Source organism: Humulus lupulus, chromosome X (assembly GCF_963169125.1).
Source record: "Humulus lupulus chromosome X, drHumLupu1.1, whole genome shotgun sequence".
Lineage (NCBI taxonomy): Eukaryota > Viridiplantae > Streptophyta > Magnoliopsida > Rosales > Cannabaceae > Humulus > Humulus lupulus.
The window spans coordinates 166498109-166518203 of NC_084802.1; the positions used below are offsets into that span (position 1 = coordinate 166498109).

At 46.2% G+C, this 20095-nt stretch overlaps 1 protein-coding gene across 1 annotated transcript; it reads left to right on the forward strand.

Moving 5' to 3' along the window:
- Positions 1-682: 682 nt before the first annotated feature.
- On the forward strand, positions 683-2142 carry LOC133806433 (uncharacterized). Its single transcript, XM_062244534.1, has 3 exons — positions 683-960; positions 1336-1524; positions 1845-2142. Exons 1-3 carry the CDS (start codon positions 683-685, stop codon positions 2140-2142), a joined length of 765 nt encoding a protein of 254 aa, XP_062100518.1.
- Positions 2143-20095: the final 17953 nt, after the last annotated feature.

The window sequence follows — 20095 nt, forward strand, 5'->3', positions numbered from 1 at the left end:
ATTTTGAATTGGCAAATACGAGGATGAAGTATTGTGCGATGTGGTTCCAATGCATGCTGGACATCTCCTTCTAGGAAGACCTTGGCAATTTGATCGGCGGGTGCAGCATGATGGCTTCACCAACAAGTACTCATTCACGTTCCTTCAATGGACAATCACTCTAGCTCCGTTAACACCAAAACAAGTATATGAAGATCAAGTGAGGTTGCAAAAATTGAGTGATCAAAAAAAATTGAGTGAGCAAAAGAAAGAGAGTGAAAAGATGAATGAGAGTGAGGGAAAAGAGAGACAAACAGAGAGCAGGGTAGAATCAAGTTAGAGAGAAAAGAGAGAGAAGAGTTCGGCCAAGGAGGGAAAATCAAAGAGAAAACAAAGAAACTTTTATGCAAAAACAAGTGAGGTTAAGCGAGCATTGATTGCAAAACGGCCGATGATTGTACTCATGTAGAAGGAGGCTCTTTTAAACACTAACCAACTTGATTCTTCGCTACCTAGTATTGTTGTTTCTATTTTGCAGGAGTTCGAGGATGTGTTTCTCGAGGAGGTACCACATGGTTTACCACCTATCCGAGGGATTGAACATCAAATTGATTTTGTTCTCAGTGCTGTAATCCCAAACTGACAAGCATACAGGAGCAATCCGGAGGAGACAAAGGAACTTCAAAGGCAAGTTGAAGAATTGATGGAGAAAGGGCATGTGAGAGAAAGCATGAGTCCTTGTGTTATTCCAGTGATTCTAGTTCCCAAGAAGGATGGGACATGGAGAATGTGTGTTGACTGCCGAGCCATCAACAACATAACGGTAAAATATCGACACCCCATTCCTCGATTAGAAGATATGTTGGATGAATTGCATGGTTCTTGTGTGTTTTCTAAGATTGATCTTAAGAGTGGGTATCATCAAATACGAATGAAAGAAGGAGATGAATGGAAGACATCGTTTAAAACTAAACATGGATTGTATGAGTAGTTAGTCATGCCTTTTGGATTAACTAATGCACCTAGCACTTTCATACGCTTAATGACTCATGTTTTGCGTGCATTCATTGGAAAATTGGTTGTTGTGTATTTTGATGATATTCTTATTTATAGCAAGAGTTTGCATGATCATGCCTCACATTTACATTCGGTTTTGGATGTGCTTAGGAAAGAGAAGTTATATGCTAACCTCAAGAAGTGTACTTTCTGAACAGATAAGCTTGTTTTCCTAGGTTTTGTTGTGAGTGCTACAGGTATTGAGGTTGATGAAGAGAAGATCAAAGCCATCCAAGAGTGGCCAACCCCCTCCAGTGTAGGTAATGTTAGAAGTTTTCATGGAGTTGCTAGCTTTTATAGGAGGTTTGTGAAGGATTTTAGCACCATCGCCGCACCACTTACCAAAGTTATCAAGAAGAACGTTGCATTCAAATGGGGTGAAGCACAAGAGGAGGCATTTCAACTTATTAAACACAAGCTTACTCACGCTCCTTTACTTGTTGTGCCTAACTTTTCTAACACGTTGAAGTCGAATGTGATGCTTCTGGTGTAGGTATTGGCGCTGTTCTTATGTAGGATGGGAGACCACTTGCGTACTTTAGCGAGAAGCTAAGTGGAGCTGCACTTAACTACCCCACTTATGACAAAGAGTTGTACGCATTGGTTCGAGGTTTAGAGACATGGCAGCACTATTTGTGGTCGAAGAAGTTTGTGATTTGTACGGATCATGAATCTTTGAAACATTTGAAAGGACAACATAAGCTGAACAAGAGACATGCACGATGGGTTGAGTAAATTGAGATGTTTCCTTATGTCATTCGGTATAAACAAGGTAAGGAGAATGTGGTGGCTGATGCACTTTCACGCAGGTATGCCTTAATCTCTACTCTTGATGCTAAATTACTTGGTTTTGAGCACATTAAGGAACTTTATCATGTTGACCACGACTTTGGGGAGATTTATGGTCCTTGTGAAAAATTTGCTGAGGGAAAGTCTTATAGGCATGAGGTTTTCTTGTTTAGGGAGCATCGGTTGTGTGTACCTAATTGTTCGTTGAGAGATTTGTTAGTTCGGGAGTCCCACAGTGGAGGGTTGATGGGACATTTTGGAGACACTAAGACTCCAGCTATGTTACAGGAGCACTTCTATTGTCCACACATGAAATGAGATGTTGAACGAATTTGTGGTAGGTGTGTCACTTGTAGGCAGGCTAAATCGAGAGTTCAGCCAAATGGTCTTTACACGCCCCTACATATTCCTAGTTCACCCTGGGTTGATATTTCGATGGATTTTGTTTTGGGCTTACCTAGGAGTAAGCGTGGGAGGGATTCAATCTTTGTGGTTGTAGATTGGTTTTCTAAGATGGCTCACTTTATACCTTGTCATAAAACTGATGATGCTTTTACTTTAGGGAGATTGTGAGATTACATGGGATGCCTAGAACAATTGTGTCAGATCGGGATGCTAAGTTCTTGAGTTACTTTTGGAAGACGTTGTGGGGTAAACTTGGAACGAAACTGTTGTTTTCTACTACTTGTCATCCTCAAAATGATGGTCAAACAGAAGTAGTTAATAGAACATTATCCACTTTGTTGAGAGCTATCATTAGTAAGAACATTAAGACTTGGGAGGATTGTTTACCACATGTTGAGTTTGCTTATAATCGTTCCATGCATTCTGCTACTAAGTTTTCACCGTTTGAAATTGTTTATGGTTTTAACCCTTTAACTCCTTTGGATTTATCACCTTTACCTGTTTCTGAGCATGTGAATTTAGATGGCAAGAAGAAGGCAGAATTTGTGAAGCAATTCCATGAGAGGGCACGGCTCAACATAGAGAGAAGGACAGACCAATACATCAAGCAAGCTAACAAGGGACGTCACAACCAGGTTTTTGAGCGCGGTGATTGGGTGTGGTTGCACATGAGGAAAGAAAGATTTCCAGCACAAAGACATTCCAAGTTGCTACCTCGAGGAGATGGTCCATTTCAAGTGCTAGAACGAATCAATGACAATGCCTACCGACTAAATTTACCAGGTGAGTACAATGTTAGTGCTACTTTCAATGTTACTGATCTGAGTCCTTTTGACGTAGGTGACGATTTGAGGACAAATCCTTCTCAAGAGGGGGGGAATGATGAGGACTTCAAGACTAATGATCCAATTCAAGCTCCAGTTGGTCCGGTGATGAGGGCGCGAGCTAGGAGATTCAAAGAAGAGCTTAACAACTTATTCCGAAGAATTCTACAACAGGAAGAGGTCGAGTTCACTACTGAGGGTGAACAAAGGCTTGTGCTGCTCATCAAAGTTGATTTAGTTTAGGAGCTTCATTAAGATTTGGCTTCTTTGTAAATTATTTGTTTTAGTTTGAACTATATTTTCATGTTTTATTAGAGTCTTTGTTGGAGTCAAAGACATGTCGTTTTGGGCTTTTTCATTATGGGTATTTTAGGGTTTTTTTATATGTCTAAAAAAAAACTTTTGTAATTTTCGGCTATATTAGGCCTTGTGGACAGTTTGGAATTCAGATAGTTTTTGTGAATGAAAAAAACATTGTGATTTTTTCTTCTTGAGTTCTTGAAGAGACTTTTCGAACTTGTCAAGGGTTTCCTTGTGGCGTTCAAATCTGACTTATCAAACGGATAATCCATCCCCGTTTGTGGCGTCTTCACCATACCAAGGTTTGTGCTTTGCTAAGCATTGGGTCGCAGTTTCCATTCCAAATTCGAGTGTTCTTGGGTTGTTTTTCCAGATTTGGTTTGGGTTTCGTCACAATTGTTGGCGTGGTTCGTATCACCTGAGCTCTCGGGAAGCCTTAATTCCACCAAACGGGGTGGTGGAATTGAACCACGAACCCCCGAGCAAAAACCCTTGAAAATAACCGAAAATCCCCTTTCTGGAAACAAGGTAGCACTACAGTGCTCTAAGGAGAGCGCTACAGTGCTACAAACAGAGCCGAAAAGGCTCAGAAACTCCAGGGCCTAACGCTACAGCGCCCTGTGACTAGCGCTCTAGTGCTAGTCACAGCACAGCCCTGCACAGCATTTTCTCCTTCGTATTTTCCCGAGCCAAACCTTACCAAAACTCTTCCAAACTTCAACCAAACTTAAAAACAAGCCTGCCAACATCCTCCAGTCATCCCAAACATCCCAACCACACATAATTCAATCACATACACCCCTAATCAAAGAATTCACCATAGCTGGACCTAAAGCTCAAAAACTCTGCAAAACCACAGAAATCACAAAGCTTAAAACTAAAGTTCCTTACCTCTGATGGATGAGCTTAGCCTAGGTTGTCTCCCACTCTTGCTCAGCCTTCTCCTCCTCAAATATTCAGCCTCAACTCCCTAGGATTCCCACAGAACTTTGCTTAGAAAAACCAGCTCAACACCAAAACCAGGAACTGAAATATTAACCTCAAAGGCTTACCTCAACTGATGAACAACCTCAGCTAGTTTCCCCAACCTGATCAAGACCCCAAGTATACAATCTCAGCCTTAAGCTCCTTTGGATTCTCACCTCAAACCTCCAGAAGAAAATGATGAAGAAGTCCCAAACCGATCTTAGAAATTGCCCTGTTTTTCTTTCCCTTTTCCCTTCTCTTCTTTCTTTTCTTTCCTTTCTTTCCTTCAGAATTCCAGCCCTTTCTACACAGTCCACTAAGGTATAAAGCCTAATAACATTTATCCTTTATAAGCCAAATGACCACAATACCCTCCCATAAATCCTAAGCCTTTTAATCCACCTAGGGGCATTTTGGTCATTTCAACCAATTCCCGCTAATTCCTCGAGTGTCTCTAATATTTACCGCTTACCTCCCGACACCTAACTAATCACCAATTATATTCCTCAATGTCAAAATTTACCCCAATATATTCTCTAAATTCCCAGAAATACCCACAAGCTCGCCCCGAGCCGGGTATAAATCCCCGCCGTGACTTTTTCGCTAAACCGCTCACTGGGATCGCCTCGAATCACATAATACCAATATATCCACATAATAATGTGGTCTCGACAATTTATCACATATATATACAATTATGCCCTCAACGGGCCAAAATTTACAATTATGCCCTTCTAACCTAATCAGGGCCTACATGCGTACTAATACACATGGTCATGCATCACAGATATTCAAATAATCATATAACATGATTTAATCATTAAATCACATATAATCCAATTATGCCCTCCCGACACACTAATCAAGGCCCTTAAGCCTTATTAGTAAATTTGGGTCATTACAATGTGTGTTTTAAAATTGAGAGCACATTATTATGTGGATATATTTGGATATTAGGCACGAGGCGATCCATGTAAGCAAGTTAGCAGTTTAGTAACAACGGGGTCAAATACCCGGCTCGGGTTGAGCCCAGGGGTATTTGAGTAATTCTGTACATTACTGGGGATTACCGGGTAATGGGAAATTATTTGGTGATTACTCGAGAATATTGGAATGAATTGGGAGATTATGAGGTGTTAATTGAGATTAGTGGGGAAAGTGGCAAATGACTATATTGTCCTTGAGGGCATTATAGAGCAAGGAAATAAGTAAAGGCGTTTTTGTCTTTTCATGCCCATGGATAGTCTTAATCTATCAAAAACCTTAGAAGAAACCAGATGACACTTAGTTCACTCGGCTTACTCTTTCTCTCTCTCAGTTCTCTCTTTCTCTCCTAGTAGATATTGGGGTTTTGAGATTTTTAAAGGATGACACTTGGATTTGGTGAGCATAGAAGGGTGTTAAAGCTTGGGATTGAATCATGGACCAGCTTAGGGTCGTCATTTGTAGTAGGGGTAAGTAATTTTCTCTATCCTTATTGAATTTCAAGTTGGGTTGTTGGTGTTCTTGAGTTTGAACTCAAAGTTGGGATTTTGGGTTGTGATGAGGTTTTGGTTTAGTTTTTTATGTTAATATGTTGCCTAGGATGTACTGTTATGGGTTTAGAACTCAATTATGGGTTCGGCATAACTTTGGGGTGAATTTGCAGGGTTTGGCTCGAAAAGAAATGTTGAAAAATTGGGTTTGCAGGGGTACGTCACAACGTTGTTCTTGGAGTGTTGCGGCCCGCATGAACTCAGATGCTGGAGCGGTTCTCTGAATCGTCTTGGTGTCGCAGTGCGTGTCCCAGGGATAGTAGGCTAGGGGATCTTTGATTTGAGGTGCATCACGGCCCTTCAAGGGTGCGTCGCGGCCCTTCAGGGGTCATTGCAGTGCTAGTTGGGAAAATTAGCCAAAAGAGGTTTGTCAGTGCGAGGACTCAAACCTAAGGGTTCGGGAAGGGTTCTACTACCTAGTTTAGTAGAATTTGAGGTCCCAGAGGCTAGGACTCAGTCTTGAAGCCTTTATTTACTCGATATCGATGGTCCTAAGGTAAGAAAATTGCACTCAATATGTGATATATGTTATTAGGGCTTGGCCCGGTTACTGGACATGGTTATGATTAGATCCTTGGCCCATGTGAATGAGCGTGATTATGATTATGCATGTGATTTTTTGATTAAGCATGCTTTAATACTCTGTATTTGGATAATTGTTGAATGATGTATGCTTTTCTGCATTATCTGATTTAAAAGACTTGACTTATAAGTCAAGGGCAACAATAGTGCACTGAGCGCTGGTCGAAAGGATTGACTTATAAGTCAAGGGCGGCAATAGCATGCTGAGCGCAGTTCGATATGGTTAGGCCAAATCAGGAGCGTGGTATATGCTTGACAGTCCCTATGGTTGCTTAGAAAATATAGCGACAAGTATGTTTGGCTAGCCCTAAGGCTAGTTATATAGAGGATAGGGCATTGGGTCCCAAGGTGACTCTATAGTCACTCATCCTAGTGCAACAGGCTCCACTATGACTCTATGGTTAGTTATTTAGGGAAATGGGTCCCTGGTGTAACCTTGTAGTCACTTATTTTAATAGAATCCATGCACGAATATAGTTATTACTGCTAGGCATGCTAATTATGAGTATGTAATATGTCTTTAACTGCTTATGAGCATGTTTAAGTTTTCTTGCTGAGCCTTGGCTCATAAGTGCTATGTGGTGCAGGTAAGGGGAAAGGGAAGCTAGACTAGCCATGAGTTTAAGAGCTTCGGTGGCGACATGTACATATGCGGCTGCCCCGACCACCACGGTCGAGGTTTCTCAGAGGAACTAGGGTTAACCCCTATTTTGTCGCTTAGGCCGGCTTGTTGTAACATTTTGAGTTGTAAATAACCCTTTTAAATATTTATTTTGGGATCTCATGTACGAACTTAACGTTTTAATGAAATGATTATTCATTTCATCCAAAAATTTTAACCTTAAGTCGTTAATCACGTTTAGAGAGTCTAGCACTGTTTAAAATACACAGTGTAACGGTCTTGGCTATCGAGGGCGTTACACCTTTAACCCCATTTGAACTTTCAAATTCATGGTTATGGCACTATACAAATCATGGAAATTATGCTGTAAAAAGTTGTTGCAGTCTAGCAAAATCAAATGATAGACCTTACCTTCTTCATCAAGTGATGTGTTATCTATATGGCGGAAATCTTTTTGGGGATTAAAAATCCCACAAAAAAATTTGTACTTTGTATGAAGTGGTTTTCACAAAATTCTACCCAACCTAAGAAGCCTATATAGTCGAAATATTACAACTCATAGTGTTTGTCCAATTTGTGGTTTTGGGGTTGACTCTAATGCACATGCAATTTTCTAGAGTCCATCCGCCAAAAAAGTTTGGGATTATGAGAACTACCCTTTCCTCTCACAAAGAAAAGAAGACATTTCTTTCAAGGAAATCTTTCTTTATGCTTAAGAAATTCTAGAAAAATAATCTTTTAAGAAAATGTTGATTATATCATGGGTAATATGGTTTAAAAGGAATAAAAGAACACACGGATAACCAGTAAGACAACCATGCCAGATGATTCAGTCGGCAACACAGTATTATGAGACAATAAAAAATGCATAAAATCTGGCATAACAAATTATTTTACGTCAAAAATCTCCAAATCAAAGAGGAGTAGAACTGGGATACCATCCTCTTAGTGTTTGTTGATATTGCGATCTCAAATCACACAAACATGATGGGTTTTGGAGCAATTATTTTTCCTCAAATAAAAAAGTATTGGCAGCCCTACCAAAACCTTTCAAGGGTATATTGATGTTCTTTTAAAACATTCCAATTTATTAAGAAAAATTCTTAAAGATAGCTAGATTCTTGAAATTGATTGAAAGTAACAATGCAATTTAGAACTAATAATTGTAGGAACCTAACCAAAGGGATCCCCGTTTGGTTGGGTTTTGTACGCCCTGATTTTCCCATGGGCTGATTAGCCAGCTGAGCTGCGGCCTAATCAGGATTATCTCGTGGACATCCCCAAAAACCAGAGTTGCCGTCATATGATCATACCTCCTTAGCTCGAGGTAACCTAGGGGTTCGCCTCTGATAACTTAAGGACAGAGTCCGGGCTCTGAAGGCCGAAGGTCGAGTTAAGTATCCAGCTCGTAGTACGAGCTGGAGTTGGAGGCTATGACCCTTTATAAAGTCAGCCACGCAAGGTAAACGTGCATATATCAGACATCATGTGTTTGATATATCTCTGACTTCTCGGACACGCAGCAGGAACGTGGGTATTCAAACACCCACGACTGGGTTGGGCCGTGCGGCCCATTATCTCCTGACCTATTGATTTGACCACACTTATGTGTCAAGTTTAGGAATTAATCATGAATGTCACAGAATTGACATGATAGGTAAGAAGGTCACGGGATGACCCTCTTACCAACTCCCAGGTGCCTTCTCCTATAAATATGGAGACCTTGGGAGTTAATGGAGGTTGGATTCTTTATTGTAAGAAGGACCCTGTAATCAAATATCCAGTATATATCAATAATATTGACTAGTGGAGTAGAAGGATTTTAACCTTTGAACCACTCAAAAAACATACTTTGAGTCACCATTTCATTTCATAAGATCATATATCTGTTTCGGTTCAACACAAGCACTAATCCATTTCTCTTCTTCTCTTAATTTCCTGTTGGTGAAGAACCGCGTCAACAGTTTGGTGCTTTCGTTGAGAGCAAGTTCGATTAGTGTTGTCGCAAACATCCAACTATGATGACTACTCGATCCAGGCACGGTAACGAGGCAGAACAGCATGATGGGCAGGAGGCTCATCATACTGCCATCCCTGGTGAACAAGTTCCTGAAGCCCAGCAGCGGCCAGGAAAGCAGGCGGCGGGCCAAGATGACACCAGAAGTTCGGCACCCCGGCCACCCAATCCAAACCCGTGTTATTACACTGCGGTGGAGATGGAGAATGCTCAGCTGAGGAGCCAGCCAGCAATAGCTAGCCAACAGATCAAGGATGCGCTGGCCCGACTACCCCCTCTCACAACCGACGCTAACGTCGGAGAGAGGCAAGGCGAGGCTACTAAGTCTCGCCGGGGTAACCGGTCTAGGCATAGCCGCTCGAACAGATTTCCGACAGCCAACTCCACTCCTTCATCACACCATCAAGAGGAAAACTTCGAAGAAGTGCCTGGAGCCAGGCAACAACAATACAGCCGTTCAGTCAGAACGTCAACCCCTAGCTCCCAACCATCCTCGAGAGCACCCAGGGGAGCTCGAGGAAATTCCCGAAGGAGATCCGGGGAGGGCTCGCAGCATCAGCCCGTCCCTAACAACCGTCCTGCGCCTCGTCCAGATAGCCAGGCTCGGGACCAGCAGGTTGGCAGGGCCGAAAGGGCCCCACCGAACTTGATCCGTCCAGACGGAACCAGGATCGCCTCTCCAGTCAGGCATCCTCCATCTCCAATTAGATATCCATCTCCCCCTCGGCCCGTCCGAGATATTCCAGCCTACGGAAGTAGCAGGAGAGATCCGCCATTAGCTGGACATTCCCGGCGTAGCAGGGCGCCAAGGGAAAGCCCAGATCCTCAGCACCAAAGGCGAGCTCCAAGCCTCTCTAGCAGGAGCTACTGGACCGGTAGTCGCCGGAGTGACCTTTCTGGTGGAGACCTGTGTCAATGCCTAAGTTCGGCACAAAGCCCACAAGCCTCTCTGGGAGGCGATCTGCGGGATCGCCTTAACTCCCATAGAGGGGAGCAGGTAGGAGGAGACAGCCATGCTCGCTCAGGGGGGGCCCTGTTCGAAGTACGTAACGGAGGGAATGCCCCAAATAACCTATCTCAAGATAGGAAGGGCAATAACCCACCAAATATGTACAATGGAACCGGTGTTGTTGAACAGCCCCGGAATAACCAAGGACATCAGGACCAAACCCTCGAGCGCCTGGCCCAGATGGAGGAGCTGATGAGGAAGCTCCTGTCATAAAAAGAAAAAGATGAATATGATTCTGGGGACGAGATGGAGCTCTTTGCCCCCAGCATAGCAGCAATGGCTTACTCACCTGGTTTCCGTATGCCGCACCTGTCTAAGTTCAATAGAGACGGAGACCCGTCGGATCACCTAGGGATGTTTAACACCCTGATGATGGCCCACAACATTGGCCCCGAGCTAAGGTGTCTAATCTTTCCTTCCACACTGACGGGACCTACCAGGCAGTGGTTCAAGAAAGGTAAAATACAGTCAATCAGCTCCTGGAAGACTTTCTCGGCAGATTTCAAAAAGGCATTCCGAGTCTCCCAGGCTGCTCGCGTTCAGGCCGACTCTTTGGCTAACGTGAGGCAACTGCCCGGCGAAACTCTAAAGGCCTACCTGAGCAGATTTGCGAACGTCGCTGCTCAGGCCAGAGACGCGGATGATATCTCCAAGCTCATGGCCATGAGAACTGGAATCCTCGTCGGAGGGGATCTCTGGAAAGACATACAAAGAAAGGGAGTCAGCTCGGTTAACGAATTCCTTAACAAGGCCCAGGAATGGATAAACTTGGAGGAAGCCGAAGCCTCAGCTGCAGGAACCAGCCAGGTCCCTGATCAGCCTGCTGGAGTGGGGACGGAGGTCGTGGCAGTGACCCAAAACATCACACAAAACAACTAGCTCGGTGGAGGCAAAAGATAGGGGAATGGCGAAGGCAGCCAGCACGGCAAAAAGAAGAATAAGTCCGTAGACAAGTTTAAGCCCATCTACGCGACTTACACAGAGCTCACCCAGTCTAGGGAGAACATTTTCCTAGCTAATTCTGCTCGCCTCCCCTGGAAGAGGCCCGAGCCGTTGAAGCACCAAAAGGGGAAGAGAGATACCTCCAAGTTTTGCCGCTTTCACAACGATGTTGGCCACAACATCGATGATTGTAGGCATCTAAAGGATGAGATTGAGACTCTCATCCGAGCTGGCCCATTGGCTCAATACGCGCGGAATAGAGTCCCAACAGGTCGACCCACTCCAGAAGTCTCGGCCAGTCAGCCCGGGTCTCGGATAGATCAGGACATCCCTCCTCCCTTGGTTGGAGGGGAGATATCCACCATCCCTGGAGGTCCGCATGTGGCTGGCATGAGCAGGGGCGCCCAGAAGAGATACGTGAATGAACTGAAGGCGCATAACGGAGTAGAGTTCGTCCCGGAGCAGCGCCTGCCAAAGAAACAGCGATTGGAGAAGCAACCGATCATTTTTACGGAGGAAGATGCGGGCCATGTCCAGTTCCCTCACAATGACCCTTTGGTCGTGGCAGTTCAACTCGCCAATCGGAGAGTGAGGAGGGTGCTGATCGACAACGGGAGCTCGGTGAACCTCCTATTCCGATCCACATTAGAGAAGATGGGTTTGACCGTCGCCGAGCTGAAGGCGACCTCCATGATGTTATATGGTTTTTTGGGAGAAGGATCGGTGGCCATAGGGACGATCGAGCTGGTGATCACCCTGGGAGAAGGACCTCGAACAGTCTCGAAACTCCTCGAGTTCGTGGTCATTAACGGCACCGCTGTGTACAACGCAATTTTGGGACGACCTACGCTCATGGCATTTGAGGCCGTCACTTCCATTCGCCACCTCGCGATGAAATTCCCTACTTCCATGGGAATATGCACTGTCCATGGCGATCAGCTCGCCACCAGGGAATGCTACAGCATTTCCATGAAGGGAAAATCTAAACCCGGGCAGCTGGCAATGGCCATCCAAAGTGGTGAAGAGGAATCTCAGGAACCCTTAGCTGATCCTGAGATTGAAAATCCTCAAATTGCCAAAGGGGAAAATGTCGTCTTAAGTGAGGATATTGACCCCCAAATAGGCGAGGACAGATCTGAGCTCCAGGCTATTGAGGAGCTCGAGGAAGTGAACATTGATCCGCAGAATCCATCACGGATGGTCCAGCTCGGGAAAAACCTCTGCAGCAAGAGGAAGGTGGAGCTGATCAGATTTCTGCAGAATAACCTGGACGTGTTTGCGTGGTCCCATGAGGACGTGGTGGGCATCAGCCCGAGTGTCATCATGCATACACTTCATCTGGATAAAAGCATTCCAGCCAAGTCCCAGAAGCAAAGACGCCTAGGAACAACCCGGGCTGAAGCCTTGGAGGAAGAGGTAGCCCGGCTCAAAAAATGTGGCTTTATCCGTGAAGCCAAGTTTCCAATATGGGTCGCCAACCCCGTGCTGGTCCCGAAGCCCAACGGAAAATGGCGAACCTGCATAGACTTCTCCGACTTGAATAAAGCCTGCCCCAAGGATTGTTTCCACTACCAAGGATCGACCAGTTGGTAGATGCCACGGCGGGGCACGAGCTCATGTCATTTATGGACGCGTACTCGGGCTACAATCAGATCGCCATGAATCCGGCGGATCAGGAGCACACCAGTTTCATGACCCCGACAAACGTTTATTGTTACAAGGTCATGCCGTTCAGGCTGAAGAATGCCGGAGCTACCTACCAAAGGTTAGTAAATAGAATGTTCGCAGACCAGATCGGAAAAAACATGGAAGTGTACGTTGATGACATGCTAGTCAAGTCAAAGAATGTCGATAACCATGTTTCCGACCTGGAAGAATGTATTAAGATACTACAGGAGTATGGCATGAGGCTTAATCCACAGAAGTGCACTTTTGGTGTCGCGTCAGGGAAATTCCTGGGGTTCATTGTCAATACCCGAGGAATCGAGTCGCCCGTACTATCCAAACTAAAAGCAGGAGAGCCTCTTTTTCTCTACCTAGCTGTCACTGAGGATGCAGCCAGTGTCGTATTGGTCTAGGAAGAAGACCGAGTTCAAAGACCAGTCTACTACATCAGCAAGAGACTTCTCGGGGCTGAATCCCGGTACCCGTTGATGGAGAAATTGGCGTTCTGCCTTATCACGGCCTCGTGAAAGCTCAGGCCGTACTTCCAGTCCCACTCGATACAGGTCATAACCGATCAGCCTTTAAGGCAGGTTTTGCAAAAACTTGAAGAATCGGGATGTTTGTTAAAATGGGAAATCGAACTCGGTCAGTTCGAGATTTTGTACACTCCGCGAACTGCTATAAAAAGTCAGGCCCTGGCCGATTTTATGGCAGAATGCGCGGGATTCTAGGAGGATCCCACGGAGGACTCACCCCAAGTCACCTCGCCCCAGGCGTCGTGGAGGATCTTTGTGGATGGTTCTTCCAACGAGAATGTCTCCGGAGCTGGAATCATTTTGATATCCCCCGAGGGACATTGATTCCACTCGGCCCTGAGATTCGGATTCAAGGCCTCCAACAACGAGGCCGAATACGAACCTTTGCTGGCCGGGCTAAGGATAGCCCAGGAGCTTAAGGCGAGCTCCGTCCAGTGCTTCAGTGACTCCCAGCTTGTGGTAAACCAGGTTCTGGGCGAATATCAAGCATGGGGACCCAAGATGGCTGCCTATCTCGCAAAGGTAAAAGGTGAGCTGTCCGCGTTTAGGCGAGGCTCGATCGAACAGATACCTCGGGAGCAAAACGCTAATGCCGATGCTCTTGCCAAGCTCACCACCTCTAGGGAAACAAAGACCTTGGGGTTAGTACCAATAGAATTCTTGGAAAAACCAAGCATAGAAGATGTCAGGATAGAGGTCGAGATGATCGATGCCAGGCAGACCTGGATGACCCCCATCCTTGAGTATCTCGTCGAGGGAAAGCTGCCTGAAGGGCGTAATGATGCACAGCGAGTCCTGTATCAAGCACCGAGGTACACGATGGTTGATGAAGTGTTATACAGGCGTGGGTATTCCCTACCCCTCCTGCGATGCGTTCTTCCAGGCGAAGCAAAGGCCATCCTGCAGGAGGTGCATGAGGGTTTTTGCGGAGACCACACTAGGGGGCAGAGCCTGGCCTTAAAGGTCCTGAGGCAAGGATATTACTGGCCAACTCTATCCAAAGACTCGATTTCATACGTGAAAAAATGCGACAAGTGCCAGCGATTCGCCGCAGTTGCCCGAGCTCCTCCGGTCGAGCTGAAGATGATCTCGTCCCCATGGTCGTTCGCTATTTGGGGGATCGACTTGGTGGGCGCCCTCCCTACTGGAAAAGGCGGGGTCTGTTACACCATGGTAGCCGTCGACTACTTTACGAAGTGGGCCGAGGCAGAACCTTTGGCGACGATAACGTCCAAAAAAGTGCTTGACTTTGTGGTTAAAAGCATTGTTTGTCGATTCAGCCTGCCCAAGAAGATCGTCTCCGATAATGGCACTCAGTTCGACAGCGACCTGTTCACCGAGTTTTGTGAAAGGTTCAGAATTGTGAAAAGTTTCTCCTCCGCAGCCTATCCTCAGGCGAATGGCCAGGTCGAAGCTGTCAACAAGACTCTAAAGGCGAGCCTAAAGAAGAGATTAGATGAAGCAAAAGGGGTCTAGCCAGAACAGCTCCCCCAGGTCTTATGGGCATACCGGACCTCGCATCGGACTTCTACGGGTCATACTCCTTTCTCCCTAACCTTTGGGAGTGAGGCAGTCCTCCCCGTGGAAATTAAGGTGCTTTCGCATAGGGTCCAGTGTTATGACCAGGACCGCAACCACGAGCTACTATGCAATTCCCTTGACCTAGTTGATGAAAGACGAGAAGATTCGCAACTCCAGCTCGCCCATTATCAGCAAAAGATCACTCGCTATTTCAACTCCAAAGTTAAAAAGCGCACCTTTAGCGTTGGAGACCTGGTCCTAAGGAGAGTCTTCTTAGCCGGTAAGGACCCCAAAGATGGAGTCTTGGGACCGAACTGGGAAGGACCATATCAAGTCATCGAGGTCATTAAGGAGGGAACTTATAAGTTAGCTCAGCTTGATGGAGGGGCAGTCCCGCGGACTTGGAACGCCATCCATTTAAAGAAATACTATCAATGATTCACTTGTAAGGCCTAAAAGGCCATTTTTTATGTATTAAGCAATGAGAGTCCGCTTTTTGTTTATATTTATACATGTTTTCAAGTGTAATCTAAAGTAACCACGAAAGACCCTTTCCCAGTTACTTGGGGGGCATATGGTACCTGGATATAACCAGGTCACCTTAACGACTTAGAAGTTGATTCATATCGATTGATCGTTGTTTTTCTTAAAAAATGCGAGATATTGGTAAGGATTAACGCGAACTAAGTCCTATCCTGGATTTAACCAAGTCATAAAACTTAGAAGTTGATTTAAATATGTTGATCGTTGTTCTTCTTAAAGAGCTCGAGATATGGAAGAAAGTTAACACGAACTAAGTTTTCAAATTAAGTTCCTGGATATAACCGGGTCATAAAACTTAGAAGTTGATTTAAATCTATTGGTCGTTGTTCTTCCTAAAGAGCTCGAGATATGGATAAAAATTAACGCGAACTAAGTTTTCAAATTAAGTTCCTGGATATAACCAGGTCAAAAAACTTAGAAGTTGATTTAAATCTATTAATCGTTATTCTCCCTAAAGAGCTCGAGATATGGATAAAAGTTAACACGAACTAAGTTTTCAAATTAAATTCCTGGATATAACCGGGTCATAAAATTCAGAAGTTTATTTAAATCTATTGATCGTTATTCTTCCTAAAGAGCTCGAGATATGGATAAAAATTAAGGCGAACTAAGTTTTCAAATTAAGTTCCTGGATATAACCGGGTCATAAAACTTAGAAGTTGATTTAAATCTATTGATCGTTGTTCTTCCTAAAGAGCTCGAGATATGGATAAAAATTAACGCGAACTAAGTTTTCAAATTAAGTTCCTGGATATAACTAGGTCAAAAAACTTAGAAGTTGATTTAAATCTATTAATCGTTGTTCTCCCTAAAGAGCTCGAGATATGGATAAAGATTAATGCGAACTAAGTTTTTCAAAAATTGTAACTAAAATACGTAGGGGCAAGAAAGAAAATCAATTAAAAATAAAGTTGAGTTAAATTGTCTCGAGGTGGAAGCACCTCATGCAAAGGTTACACAAAAAATTTAATTAAGTTAAGAATATTGAAGGAAAGGGCATGAGAGGGGAAGGCCCTAAGCTCCGCCAAGTGGCCCCTTGGAGGTTGCCATCTCGCCCTGCTCAGCTGTGCCGGAGCCGTTCCCGGCCTCGGAGGGCACTTCTTTATCAAGGGGAGCTTGGAACTTCACCAGCAAGCGCTCCCAGAGGTTCGCTGATAGGAAGGAGAAGTCAGCGTCTGGATTGTAGGCCCAGCAATGGTAGAACAGGTCTAACAAGGCCTTCTCCGAAGTTGTCCGCTCGACCTCCAGGGCGGCCTTGGCCTCAGCCTTTGCGGCATCTAGGTCTGTCCGCACGATGGCAAGGGCGGTCTCGAGCTCTTGAACCTTCGGGCGGGTTTTTTCCAACTCGGCCTGCGAGGCCTCCAGGGCATCCTTAGCCGCCTTCAGAGAAGTCTGGTGCTCGCTCCTCATGTCCTCGAGCTGAGTTTTGGTCCTAGCGATGCTCCGATGAAGGGCAACGGCACTCTGCGAAGGCGGAAAGGCAATTGCCTTAGAAAAAAGACAAGAAAGAAAAAACAGGGCAAAGTGTAATAATAAAAAGCCATAAAAGGGTAAAGTCAGCTTACCATTAGGGTCATGCCCAGTGAAGACTCCAGCACGCCCACCGGGCCCGAAGCTCCTTCTCGTTGAACTTGTATATGTGGCTGACGGCGTAGTTTGCCGACTCATACACCATTCCCCGGAAGGCCTCTGGGATCTTCTCCAGGTCCTGGGGATTGACTGGGATGCGTACCTCGGAGGGTACAATCGTCGAAGCCTCGAGCTCCGTTCCTGCGTCCCGGGCGGCGGCCGGAGCTCTCGGAGGGGGTGGGGGCATGTTGCTTCCCCCTGCAGCAGGAGGAACCGCTCCCACGACCTGGGCAGCTGGGGCTTGCTCCTTCTCCTTCGCAGGAGACTTGGTGGGGGTCCCGGCGGCCTTCTTGGACGTTCGGAGCCTTTTCATTCTTGGCCCAGCAACCCCAGCTGGGGGGTTCCCCCCAGCGAACGCACCTCGCAGGCTCTCTTCAGGCTGAGACATCTCTTCTATCAAAACAAAGACATGGTTAGTACAAGAGTTAGCAATCATACAGAAACAAAAACAAAGGGGGAAAAAGAGAAATTAAAGTGTGTATACTAAAAAGGGATCCTACCCCCCGGACTAGAAGAACCTATGGTTACGACCATCGGCTCCGGAGCTCCCGCGGGAGAATCTAAGTCGATTATCTCCCGAGCTGGTGCAAGTTCTAGATCTGACTCCGGTTCCAGGCTAGATTCTCCTACATATTGCCTAAGCCCCGGAGCTACGGCACCCCTCCGGAGTGATGGCCATGACCGAAGGTTGGTCCCATACTCCTCGAATAGGATCGACCTAAAGGCTAGGGTGCTATCTACTACTACGGTACCCCTAGGCCGGCTATCTTGGTAGTCCAACACAAGCCGGTTGACACAGTGGAGCAGGGTTGTATTCAGGTCTGGATCACTTCGGTGATGATGGACGAGCTACCTAGGATTGAACCTAGCTAGCCGGGGGTCTGCTGTGGCCTTATCTAAACTCCTAAGCAAGTAAGGGTTACCTTGGCCAGAAGGACCCGCGGCTGCTCCGAACTGGATCCTCTCCTCGCCCGTCCTCTGGGCGACCTCCAGCGCCCGCTTCCTGTTCCTCATGAGGGGAACTTCGTCGTCCTCGTCCTCCTCATCTTCATTTCCCGCGACCTCCTCCACGATGATGGGTCTGGTGTCGCAAGCTGGGGGAAGCCCCCGGGGCCTCCTTAGGTTCAAAGTCTGAGTTGGGAAAATCAGCTTGCAGGCCACCATCGTCTCGTCTATTATCAGCACGCGATAATCCTTCTCACTGGGGGGCAAGCCCGCCAGTGTCTCATATTGGGCCCTGACGGTCACAGATTTCTCTGTCCTCGCGAAGATGGCTGCAGGATTAATCTAAGTCAGAAAGGGATACAGGAGGAGCTAAACGATACTTAACTTACGAGCTAAGGATGAAAATCACTTACGAGGGCGATTGAAGTAGTGGAGCTCACAGTTTCTGAACCCCGTCGACATGAAGAATTTATCCTTAAAGTCGTTGGGGTGGCTTGGCAGCTCGATGACCGCAGCCGTGTTGGGGAATTTGGCCAAGTAATAAAACCCGTCGCCTCGCCCCCGCTGATCCGGGCTGGCCTTGAGGCAGAAAAAGTACAAAATATCCGCAGGAGTGGGGACCTCCCACTCGTGTTTCAAAAATAAATATCTCAACCCCGCCAACAACCGATAAGAGTTGGGGGGGAGCTGAAATGGGGCCAACTTCACATAATTTAGGAAGTCAGCAAAATACTGGTCCAGCGGGAGGAAGGCCCCCGCCTTGAAATGCTCACCGCTCCAGGCCGCGAATTCCTCGTCGAGCGGCGCGCAGCTCCACTCGCCTTCCGCAGGAGGTCGGGCAATCACTGACGCTCTCCCCAGCCCGATGTTGTGGGAGAGGAATAGCTTGTTGATCTTCGTCTGGTCGGTAATCTTTGAGACGATCCTCTCTACCTCAAAGAACACGTCAGGAGCCACCTCGAGCTCCTGCTCCACTGCCGGCCCAAAGTTGGGAATCGAGGAATCCGGCATCACCGCCTTTCCTTTGACTTGCTGGGAGGCCAAGCTGCCGACGGTCTTCTTTGTAGCGTTCCTCTTCGGTGCCATCTGGTCGCATAACGAACAAAAGAAAAGATTTCAGAAAAGGCGACCTAAGCATAATGAGGAATCAAAAGGAGTGTTCTTTGCACGAGCTGAGATAAGCCCAGCCCGTGGAGAGTGAGACCACGCGGTTCAATGAACACGCGCCTGTGCTCCCGACAGATCCCCGATTACTCGGAATTCGTGTGTCAGGAGGGTCAGGTTAAAATTTTGCCTTGGAGGGAAAGTTCCAATACGCATGACAGGCAAAACCGCCTGTGAAGTGTGTCCCCTTAGCTACCCGGTTTTTCACCCAAAATTCCAAAACTCCTACCCAGAAATATTCCCCAGAAAATGCATCCTGTAAACCATACTCCTAAAACGATTTCCTACAGCAAAAATACCCTAACCTAAAAGGCTTTCACCCTTCATACCCACAAAAACCAGTAAACCCTTGCATGTGGCTACAGTAAATATTTACCTAAGCTACAGTGAAAAATATTTTCAAAACACGCATGGTCAGGGGACTTACAGAGTGTTTGGTTGGGAGGTTGAGGAAGGTGTCGCCTAGGTGGGAGCTTCGCTGGAGTATTTGTTTCCAAAGCTTTGAAGGAGTCCTCACGCCTGAGCTTCTTGAACGCTAAAAATGGCAGTCACAAAGAAGAGGGATTTTTCTTCTGAGATGAAGAGAGAAGAAGGAGAGTTTCTGAGAAATTTCAAATGAAAGGGTGGCCCATGCGTAGGGTGGCCACCCCTGTTATATACACGAAGAGTCACGTAAAAAGGGCCGTTGGATGGCCCTGATGTGGGATCCAAGGCCCTCCACTCGAAATACGAAACGACGGCTGGGCATAGGCTAGGCCATTAAATGCGGTTCTCGGAAGACGTACCGTCACCAACCATGATGTTCCACGTATCAGGCGCCTACGTAAAATGTGGAATGTGAAGAGTTCATGGGGAAGCCTAAAAGTCCCTACTGTGGCCTTATACGACGTCTGTTATCCAGATTTCCGGATAGCGTTTAGATTGATGACTTCGGGGAAGCAGAATTATCGATGTCTTTCACGGTAGGTGACCAGAGCTCGCGGATGGACAGAAAGGCTTCGCCTCCCCTGTTTGATATCCGGATTACTCTTCCAAGCAAGCATAACACGGAAACTCGTTGACTCTC

Bases quoted from the DNA above. Each gene is read 5' to 3' on its own strand.
- LOC133806433 (XM_062244534.1), top strand. From the start codon at position 683: ATGGAGAAAGGGCATGTGAGAGAAAGCATGAGTCCTTGTGTTATTCCA. The intron at 961-1,335 runs GTATGAGTAGTT...TAGCTTTTATAG, and splicing joins TTTAAAACTAAACATGGATT to GAGGTTTGTGAAGGATTTTA. The intron at 1,525-1,844 runs GTAGGTATTGGC...ACTTTCACGCAG, and splicing joins TCGAATGTGATGCTTCTGGT to GTATGCCTTAATCTCTACTC.